Here is a 19799-nt window from a genome sequence, read left to right on the forward strand (position 1 = left end):
GGGCATGCCTTCTCTCTCTCCCCTGCAGGGAGCCGATTCATCTTGCTGGAAGGGAGCCAGCTGGATGCTAGTGACTGGCTGAACCCTGCCCAGGTGGTTCTCTTCTCTCAACAGAACTCCAGTGGGCCGTGGGCCATGGACCTCTGTGCCCGACGGCTCCTGGACCCCTGTGAACACCAATGTGACCCCGAAACTGGTAGGCGGGAGCGCCGGGCAGCGGGTAACTGTCAGAGATCATGCCTCTTGCAATCACTTTTTTGAAACCCAGGCAGTCCCTCCCAATTACCCCACTGCAATTGGGGGCCTAGACCGGTTGAACTGCCAACATCGTGGGCCCCTGAGCATGTTGGCTTTAAAGGTGGGGTCATCTTCTGGCAGAAGCCAGGGGAGCATCCTAATTGTAGCCCCTGGCCACACAGATCAGTTTGGGATGATATCCACAGCCCATTAGCCATCCAGTCAGGATATCCAATACTAGGGCTAGATTTCTTATGCTTGTTTATTGTAGAAAATTTGGAAAAATCTAGCAAAGCTTATAGAAGAAAGTTATAATCATCTATAATTCTGTCTCCTGCAGAAATCATTTTAAAATTTTCATGTCCCCTCTTCTATTTTTTGTCTATGCATGATGTTTAGAGGCCTGCAAGCACACAAAGTCCAGTGTGTTTTCTTTCTTCTTCTTCACTTATTTTATCATGAAAGTTTTCCAGAACATTAAACAATCCTCAGTAGTATAATTTTTTAATGGCATTTTGGTATCCCTATGTGTGTGCATATTAATGCTCATTTAAATAATTATCTTATTTGACAATTAGGATGCTTAAAATTTTTAATTTATATAAATACTACTAAACTGAATATCTTTCCACATAAATGCAGGATACATTTGAAGTTATTTTCTCCCAATAAATCTTAAAAGAGGATTACTGGGCCAAAGGGTATAGACATCTTTCAGGTGTTATATCATCAAATTGGGCAGGGGCTTCGCTGAGAGGGTCCACATTCAACGTCATACATCAGGACCTCAGTGCTTCTTAAGCGCCAAGATGTCCAGCAGTATGGGTCCCTCCTTCCAGGAGGCTTTGCATTTCACTGTGGAAGGAGGCATCTATAGTCATCTCTATAAGATTTGTTTCCAATAGATTCAGGACCACAAATAGATCTTTCCCAGAGAAGTAGTCTGATGCCTTAGAACAAAGGAAAGGGATGTAGGGACAACTAAAACCCTCAAGAAATGTTGCTGGAGGCAGGGGCCAATTCCTCATGTCAGCCCTCCTATACACACACACACACACACACACACACACACACACACCTCTGATATGCATCTTTTTTTAGATGCTAGGACTGAGGTTGAGTACAGGAGGTCCATTTAGTCCTTCTGTTATAGTCCACTAGAGACCTGGTGCATGAAATTCATGAATGGGTAGGGTCCCTAGGCCTGGCCAGTGATTAGGGCCTTCTGGCTGCTGGCTGGGGCCTTCCTTAGTTCTGTGCTGTTCCCTGGTGGTAAGCATATGACATAGCAAGCAATCAAAGTGTCCTGAGGGGACACTTTGCATATTAGGCTTTATATAGAGACTAGAGGCCCGGTGCCTGAAAATTCATGCACCAGAGAGAGAGGTCCCTCAGCCTGGCCTGCCCCCTCTCACAGTCTGGGAGCCCTCGGGCAGGAGGTGACCCGGCGATCAGGGGAAGGCGATGCCCCCATCACACCTCTGCTGCTGCCACTTCTGGCAGCACAAGCCTCAGCCAGCCCTGGTTACCTGAGCCTCAGGCGGCTCTGGGTGGCTGGGCAGCTGCCATCTAAGGCTTGCCTGTGCCTCAGGCCTGCTCTAGCGTCTGGGCAGCCGACATCCCAGGCTTGCCTGCGCCTCAAGCCAGCCCTGGGTGCCTGGGGGGCTGAGGGCGGGTCTGGCTGCACCGCATACCTGCCAACCCCCCATGCGGGGCTGAAAGGACTGGGGGACTCAGGCGGGGCTGAGGGGACTGGACGCCGCCATCTTGTGGCTATGGGTGCCGCCATCTTTGTGATGGTGTGATGGTCAATTTGCATATTCCCTCTTTATTAGATAGGATTACTCTATGTTTTGAGGGGGGTAATGGGTCACTGCAACATCTAAAGTTCACCTTCTTAGGTCTAAAAATTTTCACGTGGGCCCATTGCAGATTCCAGGCCCCCATATGGAGGAGAAAGTACAGCATTTTGAACATCTGATGTCTAAGGCTGTGCTTACTTGCTGCTCTTCCCACGCTGTCAGGCAAACACCAAACCAAACAGATGGGCCGTGCAGCAGACCCAAATCCATTGTGCTTGGGAGAAAGAAAACAAGAGTCATCTCAGAGGTGGGGGTCTCTCCATGCACTGAAGTAGTCTCTGGTCCCCCCGCAGACTTGAATGATGAGAACCTGGGACAATCTCAGTTGTTAGACTCATGTCTCAGAGAAGCATAATTGTCAGAAGGCTTTGGAAGCTTCTGAGGTTTCTAAGAGCAGGAAGCACTAATTACATGTGGAAAGAAGGGATCAGTATTTGCAGCTTGGAGGGGTTTCAGAGATAAACTGCCTCCTTATTTTAGATCGATGCTCGAATTCCCCAAGAAGGCACATGACTTGTCCAAAGTCCCACAACGACCCTTGGTAGAGTCTATGCTCTATCGTTAAAGCAGAATAGATGTGGGATTATAAAGGGCTGGTCAATTTCCCATGTCAGATCCAGCACACTTGTCATTCAAAACTTATACGCAACACCATTACTGAGCATCACTGCTTCCTTAGCCAGGAGCTCAGGAAACTGAATGTCCACAGGGATGCTGCCGTTCCATCTTTGGTGCCTCCCAGATGTCTCATTTCCAGTCCTTGCTGAAATGGACTTTGGGTCAGTTCGCCTGCTAATGGCTTCCCAGTATCCATGACAATTAATGGATTTCCAACTGGAAAGCTTTGGAGGGAGACTAAAAATAAGAACCAAAACCCCACAACAGAGCTGAGGCACAGAGTCTTCATTTGGGTTAGCAGCTGAGAAATGATGGTGTGGAGACTTTTATTTTCATTAATGCTGGAATTAGAAACGCTCCCTCTTTCTGCCTTGATTTTCTTGGCACATGGGATGATGTGGTCATCCCACATGCTCATCAGCAAGAAATTTTATCACCTCCCACACTCCATCCTAGAGCCTTTCTCCAACGAGCTGGGTGTGGGAATTGGCTGCAAGTCAAGTTGACGTTATTTTTGTAATCCTCCAGCTCACTGGGAAATGTCATAGTGTTGGGACATGTGCTTTCCCAGCCATGCTGAGGGGTCCGCCCATGGAGATGGGTGGAACTGGGCAAGGGCACGTGAATACTTCTCCATATAAACAGGCACTCAGTCTCTGCAAAGGAGCCACCTCTGGGGCCTGGAGCTTTCCCTGGGCATCCTTCCAAAGTCTTCCAAAGTTAGGCATGTGTCTGCTCATCACCTGCACAGTTGTCTGAATATTGAGGGTGGTTTCATAGATTTTGTGAAGATGTTTCTGGAGTCTATGGGAGAACCTGGGCTGAGGTTATTTGCTGTTCTGTTTTCCATTCCAGCCACCCTTTGCCATTCTAGGAACCGTGCTATTGGGGTGGGGAGCATAATGTGGCTAAAGTTCTTGACTCAGTGCCTAGAAGCCCTTTGCCAACTGCATATTGATGTTCTCTCCAGATCCTTCCACATCTGGAATCCTAGGTGTGTCTCTGCTCAAATTGGGCTACCCACAAGCTCTAAGGTCGTAAAGCTTTACGCCCAGCTGGATCCAGCCAAAGGTTGACTTTTCCTATACTTTCTAAGGGTTTTGTTGTGGTTGTAGGTTTGTTTGATTATTTTTTTTATGGAGACACAGACCGACAATTTTGGTGACCTTTCTCTGCACTCCCTTCCTGGCCTCAGTTCTGCCGTGTGGACAGCTGTGAAGACTTCACACATCTGCTCAATTTCACAGACCCTCATTCTCATTTCAAGATATGTAGGTTTATGGTCTGCCAGGAGCACAGCCCTCCAAGCTCAATTAAGTTGTAATCATCACCCAAGATGTGTCCCTAAATTTCTTTTGTCCCAGATCTTTCCATAAGCCAGTTCCCACCATGCAAAAATGTGTAAAATCTGGTGAGGCCATTGGACCAGTTTTCCAGACTCAACCTAGCCCTCCTCTTTCTGTGCTCTTAGCCACTGCCTACTTTCCTCTAGCTTTCTCTAGTTTTTGAAACCAATTTGGCCGGGTAGCACAGCCTTCATTTTGTTCCTGTCACCTAGAGTGCCCGCTCACTACATGCATCCTTTTGTGGCGTGATTAAAACACCTGCCTTCAGGATGTACGTTAGGCTCATTGCCCTCCGTCTGGCCTCCCAGAGTCACACAGGATTGTTTGATTCTGGGCCTGGCTTTTGCCTGATATCTCCACAAGGAAGGAGATAAGGCAGTTAGATATTACCCAAGTCCACATCTTGCAAGAATTGCCCTTTTTAGAGAAAGCACACCCAATTCCATCTTATGAAAGCCCTCATCTACCTGAAGGAGAGAGGAAACTCAGAACTTATAGCTTTGCTTTGTATCTAACTCACAGAGGATGTGTGGTGAACCCAGTCATGTGTGAGGAGCACTAGCTATAAGGTCTTTCTCTAATCCTCCCATGAGATTGGTGCCTCAGTCCTCAACTGTAAGCAGGAAATGGCAAAGGTGCTACCCATCATACAAGGTCCCTCGAGGTGTCAGCCTTCAGGTTACCAAGCACAGATCAGTGTGGCCATCTCCAGGTGGCGCACAGATCACCTCCTGGTGGGCTTCTGCCCTCTGGTGGTGTGGTTGCCTGTGAGGGCATCCATCCTGTTTGGACACATATCTGTGGCTTTGACACCTCTTTCCATTGGATCCTATGAATACTGCCACAGAGTCAGCACGTCATGTGTTCCCTGCCATCTGCCGCAGCAGATGCAGAGACTGTAACACTTCTAGCTTAGGAGGGCATCCAATATCCTTGTGGGGTCTTTAAAATTCACAGCTACCAGTAGGAGCTTGTGCTTGCACGACAACCCTCTTAAAGTCAAGATTTTGTAGTGGGTTGCCATAGCAACTTTCCTTGTCAAGTCTGATCTCTCTACAGTCTAGATGGCCAAACTGGTTCTTAGAAGGGATACAGAAGACGCAAGTTTGGTGGGTTCCAGAAATGATCATTGAGAGGCAGATTTTGGATATCCTCAAACTCTTTCCTGATGTGTTTGAACATGTCTCTGTTGCTCTGACTTTGATCTGCATATGCCATTATATAGAGAAAAGCTTTATCTGTTGTCAGCAGTGTTTCCCTACATAGGAGTGAGTGAAGGAAACCTCATAAGGAGATAATGACTATGAAGGCAGTTTGAGAAATGTAGATGTGCCTACCAATGGTAGATATTGGCATCAGGAAAATCAGGCTCTGCTTGAACTCTGAATTGTTACTGCACTTACTCTTACAAGTTTTGTTGTAACTAGATATCAAATGTAGAAGAAGTACTCCCTTTTTTGTCAGTCCTTAATTCTAGGCAAGGTATCCAACCAAGGCCATTTTAAGAGTCAGAGTAGAGTGATGGATTTGACAGCCTTTTGAGGTTACCTCTTATTTGTAATATCATCTCTTGTCTAATGTCCACGAGGACAGTTGGGAAATTATCTCCTTTAGGGAGAAACATAGCTGGGCCCTAGAACCATTAACTGGCTTAGATATTTGCATCTTGGCTGAGGTGGTGGTGGTGGTGGTGGTGGTGGTGGTGGTGGTGGTGGTGGTGTTATCTATAAATTTAGGGCAAATTAATTAATTTCATTATATTCCATTCCACAGTATTTATAAAAGTCTTACTCATATGGGGGAAAGCTGACATTGTTCTGGCCCTTGTCTAGCTTATAGCCTAGAGTTCATGCTTTCTTTGGAATTAATACAAACAGCCTTCATTTGAAAGCCTTATCAGCTGTCTAATTTTAAGCTGTTTTTTCCTGTGTTCAACTCATAGCTGCCTGTGCTCAGTACCACTGATGCCTGTAGATTGTAGTCTATTGTGGAGATAGCCCATGTGGAAGCCTGAATTTGCTAAAGTTACTAACCTGATGGTTTCTTTTGACTCCCCACTAACTAAGAAATGACTCATTTTCACTGCACCCCTCAGCACCTTGAGCAGGTGTGGGGGAAGAAAATGCCTGCCATCTGGGAGTGAGGAGCTGATGGACAGTGATTTATAGGTCAATCTTGAAATGAATAGTTGAGCTAAGATTCTGTAAACACCTTCTCAGAGTCTACTCAGCTCCTTTCCTCAACACTTCATTTGCCTTGTTTTTTGTCTTTGAAAAGAGAAAAGATCACTCAAAGCTATTATTCTATTAATATCCTTGTTAAGTGTCTCTTAAAAGGGAGATACAGAAACTGTATGCCCCGGTCTCCTTAGGGCAGTGATGGCGAACCTATGACACGCGTGTCAGAGGTGACATGCGAACTCATTTTTTTGGTTGATTTTTCTTTGTTAAATAGCATTTAAATATATAAAATAAATATCAAAAATATAAGTCTTTGTTTTACTATGGTTGCAAATATCAAAAAATTTCTATATGTGACACGGCACCAGAGTTAAGTTAGGGTTTTTCAAAATGCTGGCATGCCGAGCTCAAAAGGTTCGCCCTCACTACCTTAGGGCATAGCCCCTTTATTATTTACACATTTCAGGAAATCACACCCTACAGATGAAATAATCAGCCTGTAAAAGAGTTAATGCAAGTGCTTTAGTGGAACTGGTCTTTGTAGTGTAGGGATTCATAGCATTGCATAAGGAATTATTAATATGAGGAAGCAGCAATAATATTCAAGATTAGAGCTAAGCAGAGCAATGGTTCTTAATCTTGTGGGGCTCTTGGATATACTTGTAAACCTGATGAAAGTTATGAAATTTTTGGCAGGAAGATGCATATATATATATATATATATATATATATATATATGCAGTTTAGCATACAATTTCATGGGGATTGTAGGCCTCTTGGTATACTAATGGGGTAACTAATGATAATGAAGCATAGTAATATCCTAAACAAATATAGAATTGTGAGTGAGCCTTCTGTTTAGCAGCCAAAATGATTATCTTTTTTCACTTTAAAACCCAGAGTCCCTATAAAACCATAATTAGTTTAAGTGGCCTCCTGTATAGTAGTTGTTCTGTGGAGTGGCAGCATGGCATGATTGGAAAATAGACCTGGAGTCAGACGGACATAGATTGAAATATTAACTTTGCCATTTACAGGCTGTCTCCAAGTCCCTTAATTTTCTGAGCCTCAGTTTCCCCTATCTGTATAGCATAGTCAATAATACCTACTTTTCGAGATTCTTAGAAATGTTTGATGAAATAACTCACTATGCACTCTTTATTTTTTTAATATTTTTTTTCTTTATTGATTAAGGTATTACAAATGTGTCCTTATCCCCCCACTTCACTATGCACTCTAAACATTTACTGATTGTCGAAAGTGTGTCTGGCAGTGTAATGGGCACCGAGGAAATAAATATGTACAAGTCCCTCTGCTCAAAGAGTTCCCAGGTTTTGTGTTTACAAGACACGTATACCAGGTGCTTTGTCAATGTTAGCTCTCTCTGGTAGTGAACATTATCACATGATGGAACTTGGAGGGATGGGTAGTGTGTTCATTCATGTGGGCAGTGGAAACAAAATGTATGACATCATGGGACTTAATGGTCTCATCCGTGTCACTGTAGAGTCCAAGTTTGATTGTCTCATATTAATTTTCCCCAAAACAGACATGTTAATCAATTCCCTTATGTTTCTTTTTCTCTCTCCTTACCCTGCCTCTAAGGGGAATGCCTCTGCTACGAGGGTTACATGAAGGATCCAGTACACAAGCACCTTTGCATTCGGAATGAATGGGGGACCAACCAGGGGTAAGTGAGGGGATGGCATGGTAGCCAGTCCCCAGATGTCACCCCTCTGTCACACAGGCCTAAGGTGGAGCCACCACATGTAGGGAGACAGAGCTAAAGGTTGGTTATATTCTGAACAGCGAATGGGTAAAAATATCATGCTGTGTTTCCGTATTTATACCATCTTAGTGACGTACCTATCAGCTTTTTCTCCTCTCCATTGACAAATTCAGAGATGAAGTCTCTGACTCACAGCCCTCAGCTGGGATTTGAAAGCCAAGCTGTCCCTCTCCTTCTTGTAGTAGCGTCGCCAGCCACGAGGATCCCACTGGCAGAATGTGGCTGCTGATTTGGTTGGAGGCACGTGAAGCCACAAGGACTCCCATATAGCTCTCCCAGGCTTGACAAGCTTTGTGAGACTGTCCTGAGTGGAAACTTGTTTTCATGGGGACTATCAGCAGGGTGTGCTTGGTGTTGAGTAATAATATTCTTTGCCTGATCCCATGTTACCAATTTTATGTGAGACCTTTGCTTTCCCCCAAGAACACGTGACTGGGATAAAAATGTTATCTATTGCGTCTTTCTTTTTTTAATGAATTTTTATTGTGACAAAATATACATAGAATCAATTTCACCATTTTAACCATTTTTCACTGTACAATTTAGTAGCATTATGCACATTCACATTATAGTGTAACCATCACCATTGTCCTCCTCCTATTGCTTTTTGAGAGAATATTTGTGTTTTGTTTTGGATGCTGTGAACTTGCTTTCTGCATTGGCTGGGCTATGGAAGAGAGCAAGGAGAAAGAGCTTAATAAACACTAACTAATAACAGCAATCAATGGAACAGGGAAAACTAAAGAGAAATCAAGGCAAAAGCTCTCTTGGAGTGATTGCTTGGAGTGCAGATTAGAAATGTGTTTGCCGCAGGACAGGGTGGAGAAAAGAAGCCACTGTCATGTCACCCATTGCTGTGGGGCACTGGCCCCCCTCTGCATGATGCTGACGAGACCAAGCCTAGAATATTGGATATACTTCTGAACTCTCAGAGTAATAAATATGGAGACGAATGGGTGAGAGTTTGGAGAAGAGCAATAAAAATGATTGAAGAGCTCAGGGGAATGATTTATGATGAAGGGATAGAACTCAACGCGGAGAACTTGGCCAGCTGATGACTAAGTCAGGGCATGATAGATGCCCGTAGATGTTAGGAGAGGGCAAATGTTCTGGAACGGGTTGAGGTTGAGGGATAAGGACAAGAGAGAATGAAGGTAGAGAAAGGAACTCTGAGTCACGGGTCAGAAAGCCTGGGGAAGTCAGAATGCCATGAAATGTTTCTGTTAGTGAAATTGAGGGATTGCTCCTTTTCCACTGAACTTGAGATCCTGTCAGAGAGGCTGCCCACAAAAGTCAGAGAAAGGTGTTTGTAGGAGGGTGAATGCAAATGAGGTGGCATGTTGTGGAAAGACTGGCCAGGAGGGTAGAGGACTTGGCTAGCAGATGCCCTTTAGGGTCTGAATAAAGAGGGTCTCTGAAATGTTTGCATAGCTTCTGGGGAGCCAGGCTTTTTCCTTATGGAGGACTAGAATCTCAGTTGGCTGTGATTCTTATTGAGTAAAATATTGTAAAGGGTGATGGATAACCAGCTCTCTATCTCTTAGCCTGCAAACTTCTTACTGAAGAAAACAATGGCAAAATGTCATTTCGCTTTCTGCCCTGCATGATCCATGCTGGCTCTCTGCAGTGATTGGATTTGGTGGCTAATGACTCAAGCCTCCACATCCTTTTCCTTGTAGACAAATCATGTGTGGATGGGCCTGATCTCACTTGGTAATTGCACACGGCTTTGTTGTTCCCTCTGGCTGTGTGTAGAGACAGTCTTTAGGATGTAGACAAAAGCCTCCAGGGAAATGGCGGAAGCTCCACGTTGGTTGGTGTCATTTAAAATAAGACAGGCTGAAGCACTGAGGTACTGACTGACAGGAACATTAGCCCCAGGAAACAGACAAGGAGACCTAATCTGTCATTTCTATCTCTAATTCCCATTATTCTCTGATCATCACTGTCTACGTGGTCTCATTTTGGACACTAATAAAATAATGGAGCAATTGTTGGCGGGGGGTGACTATCTTCAGGGTAATGGAACCAGGAGTGATAAGCAGCATGAGTTTATGTGTATATAAAATAGTGCCAGACAGATGACTGCATTTTCCTCATAAAATGACAAGATAAATGAAAAGTGGAAGATGTCATACATCTTTATTTAAATCACAGACTCGATGCCACGCTTCCTTAAATGATTCTTACAAAAGTAATCTAAATTGATTTGAAGGGAAGACTGTCACCTGACTTGATAACTGCCTGACAGATTGCCAACTAATGATACGTATTGGGGTATAATGGGAAAATCAATGGTAGCCCTCCTTTTCCTGAATATTTTATTTACCATTTCAGAAGGTGGAGGTAAGCAGCATGTGTGAGTATTTATGTTTTCACTTAGTATTCTCAGATTGCGTACATTAAAACAGCTGAACATTCTTTTGAGAACTGGCAGATCCTAGGCTAGTAATAGTTCAAAGGAATTCCCTTGGGAAAAATCTTGGTTAATATACCTAGGGAAAGATAGCAATAAGCATTCATGACTTTTAGACAAGGAGGAAAATTGATCAAGGACATAATACAAAAAAATTATAAATGGGGCACAGGAGTTTCACCTTTATTCAGCTTCTGCCTCATGCTCCGGTTTATCTGGACCCACATGTGAGGCTGTTTGTGTGCATGTGAATGCATGTGTATGCATGTGTGTGTGTGCCTGCACACTCTGGTTTGTTTATAGAAAGCCTTTCACCAGTACATGCCATTTATTCTCTTTTTCATTCGTGTTTTTAACACAGATTCATTCCATTACCTATTGTAGCCATGAATAAGCTAGGTTACTAATTATAAGAAGGAAGATGTGATGTCTGCTGTGGAAGAACTAGTATCTAGATAAATGGGCACACAAGAAAAAATTACAGTGAATTATAAGAACTGTTAATGGGGAGCAAAGGTCTGTGGGATTATGGCCTCAGGGGTAATTTATGTGAGGTGGGAGAATCTGGAATGGGCTTCATGGAAAAGTTAGATTTTGAAGTCCTCTATTGATGGAAACAAAGGTAGTGCTAGGCCGAGGGAACAGCCTATGTTAAGGCAGGGAGACAGAACAGCATGGTTTTCTAGGAATGGCAAGTAAACAGCTCAATGTGGCTTAAGAGTATGGTTTACAGAGGCAGGAGAGGCTGAGAAGGTGGGGAGGACTAGATCTCCACAAGCTCTTGCTCTTGGACATTGAAGCTCTGGGCACAGGCCTCCAGAATTGGTAGCAGGATGGAGAAGTTCCAAGGTGTCTGTATATTTTGTGGGGTATTTTCTTACATTGTCTTTCTGAACCCCTCAAAATAATTTAATCCTAAAAAGAAAACAGAAACTACAGCTAACACATATAAAACCTCTTGAGACTATCTAAATTTTTATTGATCTGGATTCTATAAGTAAAGTATAGACCTAAAATTATCCTGTAGATAAAATTTGTTAAGACAAAACAGCAAATAATGACAGAACTGGGGACCATATGTGCAAGGCATGTGAATCAAATGGGTTGCAACCATTTTTGCTGACTCTTGTTCTGCCAAAAACGGCCAAGGAGAAGCTAGGAGGGTAAGGCATTCACATGGGTATCTGGGTGGGGAGCCAGTCACTGTAGCTCACCCAGGTGACAGGATTCAGGTGGAAGCTTGTAAAGTCACTGAGCTCCTTACACAAGAAGCTCCTATTCACTAAAAGGAAAAATAGCTTCAAAAGGATATGATAAAGTTATGGGTGACATTTCACGTGAGTTATTAAAAGAACATGCATGCTTGAAGTTATATCCTTGGTCCGTGAGGTTGGCAACAAAATTATTTCCTGCCACAGAAACCTGGCGACTCTGCTGCCTGACAGAGGGCCAGGATGGAAGGGTCCTTCCCCAGCCCTGGGCTTTGCCATGTGTCTGTCTAACCTGTGTGAATTCACTGAACAGCACCTAGGCCTCCCATCTCCGTGGCTGCGTACACAGCCAGGGCCAGTTAGGGTCTCTTTGATATTTGTTTGCTAGAGCAACAAGGACAAATTGAAATTTTTCACAGATGATAAGTGAAAACAATAACTGAGGGTGGAGGAGGCAAAAGAGATTGATATGAAAATATTAGAGGAGGAAAAACAAATTTATTTAGCTGCTTTAGAGAATATTAAGGAAGACTATACTAGTGGTTTTTTGTTAAATTAAAAGTGTACCCAAGGGCCTCTAGATAACATTTTCCAGAACACCAGTATTAGATTAAATTCATGCATGTGAAGATTCCCGGTAAATAATAGTCTGATTTCTTATTCTGGCATCTCTGATACAGAGGGCAGCTCCAAGGAGATTCCGCCCGAGAGACCTATCGCATATCACTCGCTTTCCGTGCTGAAGGATGGTGATAGAGCAATAATTCATGAGAGGGGGAGGGCCCTGCTGTGGGAAATGAACAGGTATTTCTCCAAGGTGTTAGGAGCTGATGTCAGGAAAGGCCCTGCTCATCAGCACACCTCCTCCTCATACCGCCTACTCAGGAGGCAACACAATTTCCATGACGTCTCCAGATTAGTGCACATGCACACACATGGACACAGGTGCACGCACACGTATGCACATATACACACACAGACACAGCCCACTCTGCCTGAATACGTCCTTTCCATTGTCCCAGGATCTTATCATTCTGTCCTGCTTCTGCAGCTCCTCCCTGCTGCTCACCCTCTCAGAATGACTGCTTAGGGATTCTAACTCTGTATGTGGAGCCAGTGCCCCACCATGGAGTTTAGTTTCCTCTTCCACCCGAGAGCGAGATGCTGTTTGTCATGGTTGGCCTCAGTCTCTCTGTCTTGCTCATGCTTGGCAGGAGGTGGTTCTATTTGGGCCTGAATGATGCCCCTGACATTTTCCTGTCATCCGCTCACAGAACAGTGGCCAGTGGCCTTGGGCAGAGTGCCTTTGCTTAGGTCCTGGGGCTTGAGCAGAGATCAGCTTCCATGGATTATTCAAAATGATCCCAAACTCATCCTTGCTTCTCATGGCCACTTAAAAATGAACAGGAACTTCCAAAGTGCAAATGCTAAGCCATTGTAGGCCAGTGATGAGAATGCTGAGCCCTTACTCTGATGCCAAACTTGGTCTTGGGAAGTGTTTGGCCTTCTGTGACCTGTCCCTTCTCTTCAAATGTGACTCAGATGGAGGCAGACAGTCCTATGTGACAGATGACATTTTCTGACTTTCCTTTCCTCATTTCTAGCTCATTATCTGGCTTTTATTCCCCTGCCCACATGCCTGTGTCACTGATGCCACTCACCTTGCTCCAGCCCCTCAGACAAGATTTGCTGGTCAGCCTGCTGCTGCCCCTTTATCTCTGGGCGCCCTCCACGCCCACAGGCAGCTGACCTGATTGTCTGTGCCCAGCTCTGGTCATTGCCATGCCATGCCCAAATGGGATTATCTCCTCATTAGCTCTTTTTATTCTCCTTTCCTCTGTTTCTGTGTGTTTGTGTATGTGTGTGTTCACATGTGTGTGTCACTTTTTCTAATGATTCCTAACTTATTCACTTATTCCTAACAACAGTTTCCGGTGTATTTATATGGCCCTTTATTTCTCATTCTTCTTTTCTTCCCTCCCTTTTTCTTTACTTCTCCTTCTCAGAAGTTCATGTAAGTGTGCCTGTCTTTTATCCCACCAATTTCAATGTCAAAACAAAGGAAGAAAACACTTAGAATTCAACCTCAAGTCCCCAGGTTCTTCTCTCTCCAGAAGCCCCTGCTGTTGCCTGATTCCAGCTGAAACTTTGGGGCATAGAAGGAGATCGGACCCTCCCTAGTGATCACGCAGGAACGGAGGGGTGGGCAGTGGAGCTCCCCTTACTGGGGCCTCCTTGTCCTGCTTCATGGGCTCAGGTCACCCAGGTGGCTTGGGGAAAGGCCACACTTTATTCTCTGCTCTATGAATTGGCCTCAGGAAGTCACATTGATTAGGGCAGTTTTGCTCAAGTGAAAACATGTTTAACTTGATCCATTTTCACAAAAAGTGTGTGGTCAGTCAGCTAGCACAGAGTTACACTCCGTTCATGGCAGATAGACGTTTGGCTGGGAAGGCAAGCGAGAGCCTAAACTAGTTCATGCGCACCACTGCAGGTGGGGGAGATCTGACAAAGGCTGTATGTGTGCTGATGGGCACCTTTTCCTAATTTGCACAGACAATTGATGAGCTAGTGCCAACCCTGACAAGGCTGTGTCATTTTAGGCAATGCCCTTTGCTCCCTCTTAACCTGGTTACTCAGGACGATATATGAGCAAAACTGCCCTAGTCAATGTGACTCCCTGAGGCCAATTCATAGAGCAAACACTTAAGAATCAGCTGGGAGCTTATTTAAAATACTGATTTCCGACCTGCCCCATAGCTTTTAAATTCATAGGTCTAGGAGAGGTCCCCCCATTGACTCTGAAGCACAGGCAGACTCAGAGCCCTTCCTAAGCAAGATGTGGTGTCTCTAGACTCCTCGGGAGGGCATCGCTTATCAGAGGACCATTCTCTCCAATGAAAATAAGAACTAGTTTGTAGATTAGAAGCTGAGTACAACCTAAAGGATGCCTGCATTTTACTGATTGGGAAATAGGGGGGCAGCGAGGTGAAGACACTTGTTCAGGGTCACATGGCTGATGGCCAGGCTTTATAGTGACAGGTGAGTAGTGGCAGTCACTCAGGTAAATTCACACTTCAGAGAGAGCACAGTGAGAAGAGCATATGACAGTCTGGACATCCGTGATCAGATGCTGATGAGAGGTGGACATTCTGTGTTACCCATCTGCTTCTCTGCACCCTCCTCCCCCAGGAATATGGGGACACATCTTTATCCCATCCTCCCCCGCCCCCCATAACAAGCATCTGCAGTCCCCCTACAGTATTTCCCACTCCCCAGAGGAGGGTACACACACCATAGTGTTCTCCCTGATGATTCCAGTCACGGCACCAATAGACTTATTTTAAACAGGGCCGGAGGTGGGAACACTCAGATTTCCTGCAGCAAGACCAACAGGGTGAAAAAAAAAATCAACCTCAATTTACCCTCCCATCTGCTCAAGAATGGAAGATAAATTGTTTCAATTTTTATAGAAATGAATGTTTTATGTCTTGTCCATGCTTTTCAGATAGGGTCCTGAATTTATATATTCTACCGAATGCATTGATGTTTTCCACTGTGAATGCTCTCTGGACCACCAGCTTCTTGGGTTTCGATCTAAGAATACTGGGTCCGAGAGTGCTGTCACTTCCCCTGGCTTTGGAGAGCTTGACTATTTATCTTTTTTTCTTTAAAATAAACAGGAAAATAATCCACTCATTATTCCATGCTCAGAGAAAGCTACCATTACTATTGTGGCATATTTCCTCCCAGTTTCCTTTTGTATGCATAGAAAGTTTTGCTTCCCTCCTCAATCCTGTGTGTATTTTTGTTATTTGCATAATGTTACAGTGAGCATGTATGACTTGTATAACCACAAAATTTGGGGGGAAAGATAAAGGAGGAAATTTCAAAAGTATCTTTGTGGTACTTTTGTTTTTCTCAAAACTTTCCATGGGAAGTTAGTCTTCAGGTCTAACTTAATACCCCTATTTTAACCTGATTTTGGAGGAAAGAAGAAAGTAGTTCAGGGTCTGACATTTAGGTAAAAATATCCTCTGATATAAGCATGTCTGCAAGTCTGTATAACAAAGGGCTGAATGAACACCAGGCTGTGACCCTGACATTCAACATAATATTTAAAGCAGTAGAACTTTAATGTCACTGAAGACTTTGAGCAGTCCTTTATAGAATGCAGGTTAATGGCTTTCATTTATTATTTTCATGTAATGTTTGGCTTACTGTGTTTTTTTGTTAACATCATCTCTACTCTGGATAAAAATTCCATAAATTGTTAAGAGGTGAGCAATTTGCAGTTTTCTGCCACTTCCCATTTCTGTGAAAACAATTTCAGGAAAAATAATCTTAAGGTTTAGTCTTCCTAGAGAAGGCATTTTGGATTCTTGTTCAAACATCTATATATCTAAAAGCCTAAGTGACCATTATGGCGCAATGACCAGTTGCTATAACGCGCACTGAGCAGGCAGGCAGGTGAGAGGTTAGGGGTGAGCAGGCCGGCAGGCGTGTGGTTAGGGTGAGCAGGCAGGCGAGCAGTTAGGGACGAGTGGTCCTGGATTGCGAGAGGGATCCCAGATTGAGAGAGGGACGTCCAACTGCTGGATGTCCTAAACCAGCAGTTGGACATCCCCTGAGGGGTCCCGGATTGCAAGAGGACATCAGCTGGGCTGAGGGTCCGCCCCCCCCCACCCCTGTGCACAAATTTTGTGCACCGAGCCTCTAGTTCATACTATAATTATCTTCTCCTAATTTTGACTTTAGATAATTTCAGAACTTTGAGAACAAACATTTTGTCACTGCACATTATTTTTACTTCATCTTTTTTCTTTATGTAAAAGCAATGCATGTAATTGGTAGAAAATATAGTAGAATAAAAAAGAACACACAGTAGTAAAAGGAAGAAATCCAAACCACCCAACATGCCATTCCCTGGAGAGAACATGCCCTGAACTTTTGTTTGTTTGGGTGTAATTTTTTTAAAAAAAATTGCATCATGTTGTTTTATCTCTTGCTTTGTCATGAATGTGCACATGTTTCTATATTCACATATCTCTCTCTCCCATATATATATATATAAGCTCTGTACTAAGGTGCCCAGAGTCACACAGTGGAGAACAGACTGATGCCAACATTGAGGCTCTTTTAAATAAACCATAATGCAACTCAACGATTGCAATAATCTTTTCCTTCCCTATGCTCTCCTTCCTACCAAGTTTATTAACCTTTACTAAAGGTTTTCCACACAGAGAATAACATTGTTGGCTTGATGAGATATAGCCCAAACCAACTGGACTTTCTGTTGAGGTTGGCCTTTAGGTCTGAGACACTGAGATACGGGAGGGTGCCCAAATTTCTGTCATGCGGAACAGTGAAAGGAGACCCTAACTAAATAGCTGCTCAAATGTAGCTCTGGCCCAGTCAGCCAGGGAGGTGGAGGATCCCCATGGGGCTGCCCAGACCACAGTTCTCAGCATGGACATCCTCTCACCCTGAAATATAGTTGGGACCCCCTTGTTTGTAACCACAGAAGAAAGGTGACTTTAAATGGAGTGAGTGCTCACCACTGTGGGATGATGACAAATTGGGAATGTATTCCCCACCAGGAGAAACCTGCCTGGAGTTGAATTAGCACCAATGAGCCCTGGTACTTAGCATGCCTGGCCCTGTAGCATTCCCCACACTTTGCCCTTTAGATACAGTCGTAATAGTAATGATATTCAAATTAGTAACAATAGTAGCTGATGCTTGTATAATCCTTTTGATGCAACAGCCACTCTTCCAAGTGCTTTTCATGTACCCATCAATTTAATTTTCATTTCAACACTGAAGTAGAAACTATTGTCCCATTTTATAGGTGAGTCAGTTGAATATTGCAGCAATGTTGAGAGTCTCATAGGCAAGAAAAGGGAATTTTGGTTCCTAAAGAGAAATTTCTATTGCCAAACTCCTCATGGGCTACTGTTCTGAGTCTCAGAATGAAAGCAGGAGAGAAGCTGCAATTCAGCCTTGAGGCTCTAGGAGAGGGAATTTAGAATGGATGTATAGATTAAAACAATGACAAGTATGTAGTGCATAGTTAAGCATCTTTTTCAGAATGATGCAGAGTCCTAGGGGAAGTGACAGGTCATGGGAAGAACCTAGCTAGAGGCCCTAAAAAGTGCCATTGGCTGCTGCCTAATTCAGGTAAAAGAAAGAAGCACAGGGACACATCCTTGGGGGGCCACAGGCTGGTGACTGTCTGTGGAAGACAGGCACCTGTTGCTGAGGAGCTCTGTGCTGTGGCTAATGTGAAATCATGGCCATGGGTGCAGGTCAGAATGGCCCCGTGTAGCAGGGGACACGGCCCAGCCTGCAGTGTGGACCCTGTCCAGGATTGTGTTTGCCTATTTACTGGCTCAAAAGTGTGAGAATAAAACACCTGGGCAGATCCTTGCTATTGACAAAGATTTCAGAGACCTGCCCAGTGGGTCAGGAGGGACATCAGCACATATGAAGGATGAGGCCATCCATTTTCCCCAAGCTACTGGGCCTAGGGAGCAGGTAGTCTGGGACACGATCAGAGGTTTCTCTGGATATCATTAACCAGACTTCACTTAATGGCATTGGCCAAACCATCCCACCCTAGCCAGGAGGCTGTGAACACCTCGCTTCCAAGAGGATTAATGTTCCTCTGCTCACATTTTTATCTGTGTGGCAGGCAGTGGTGCATAATGGGTAGAGTGCAGAGTTGCTGTCAGACTGATTTGGGCTCAAATCTCACACAATCTGATTTCTTCTACTTCAGAGCCCTGTTGTTTTTGCTAGCTTCATAACTTTTTAAAAAATATATTTTTATTGATTTCATTGAGGAGATGAGAGGGAGAGAGATATAGAAACATCAACGATTGACTGGCTGCCTCCTGCACATTCCCCACTGGGGATCAAGCCTGCAACCCAAGCATGTGCCCTGACTGGGAATCAAACCCTGATGACCTGGTTCATAGGTCAACACTTAACCACTGTGCCACCTTGACCAGGCACTTCATAACTTTTTTGAGCCTCAATTTCCTCACCAGTTAAAAAAAATAATAGTATCTACTTCATAGAATCATTATAAGAATTATGAAGAAAACCTAAATGAAACATGTTTTATTGAATAATGTTACATCAGCTGTGTAAACACTCAATACGTGATGGCACTAAGGTTCCAATCAATGATATTTTGCATTTGTCAAGGCCTCATTTTTGTTCTTTGAACTGCCACCCACTGATGTGATCTTAACCGCAGTTTGACAAGATGGGTTTAGAATAACCCAGCTCTACCATTTAGATTCCACAAGGGCATAAACAATGTCTCTTATATATCATTACATTGTCATACCCTAACACACTGTCTGACACGTAATAGGTGCTCAACAAATATTTGTTAAGTAGATGAAGAAACATGTCCACCTTTGGGCAGGACTTCCACAGACCTCTGTTTCCTAATCATTGGATCTCTGGACTCTCTCCTGAGAGTGACAGATCACCTCCTCAATGTCAGTAAGACTATTAGCTGAATCACTGGCAGTTGTGCACACTCAGAGCTGGGAGCACACTTCAAGGTCATAACTTGACACTTGGTATAAAAATCCCTCCTACAGCCTTTTCGCAGATGCCACCAAACAGTGTTCAAATACTCACAGCAACAGGGGTTAGATTCTTTGAAAGGCAGCTACCTTACTGTTTTAATGCAGATTCTTAGACAGTTTTTTAGGCTGAGCCAAAATACGTTTTCCTATAACTTTTCACCTCTATGGTCAGCTCTGTCCTTTGGGACAATAAAGAATATGTTGATTTTCATGGTCTATGCTGAGGACTGGTAGCTTCTATAATGCCTTTGTGTGGATTAGAGAAATGTGCCCATCTGCTGCTGAGCCTGGGATGAGTGCCTGTGAACAAATAGGTCACCACGTATGGGTGGGCTACCTGGTAATGTTTCATGTAATTGTGACAATCTCTTCAACAAGCCTTCTCTTCTGAATACACCTAATTCTATCAACTTTCCTTTAGACTGCAAGTTTTCTGAAATATCCTACTGTTCTCTGCCTCTTCCTAGTTTGTCATTTTACCTGTCAGGCTGTGTTACCCAGGACTGATCAAATCACTCTGTAGCATATATTCT

General features: G+C 44.0%; 1 protein-coding gene across 1 annotated transcript in view; it reads left to right on the forward strand.

Annotated features, from left to right (window-relative positions):
* ASTN1 (astrotactin 1) overlaps positions 1 to 19799 on the forward strand; it is a 283425-nt gene that overhangs the window by 144506 nt on the left and 119120 nt on the right. The window contains exons 7-8 of the mRNA XM_059675026.1: positions 29 to 196; positions 7849 to 7933. Of these exons, the coding sequence (XP_059531009.1) occupies positions 29 to 196; positions 7849 to 7933 (253 nt within the window). The remainder of the gene's footprint in view (positions 1 to 28; positions 197 to 7848; positions 7934 to 19799) is intronic.

Source organism: Myotis daubentonii, chromosome 18 (assembly GCF_963259705.1).
Source record: "Myotis daubentonii chromosome 18, mMyoDau2.1, whole genome shotgun sequence".
NCBI classification, from domain to species: domain Eukaryota; kingdom Metazoa; phylum Chordata; class Mammalia; order Chiroptera; family Vespertilionidae; genus Myotis; species Myotis daubentonii.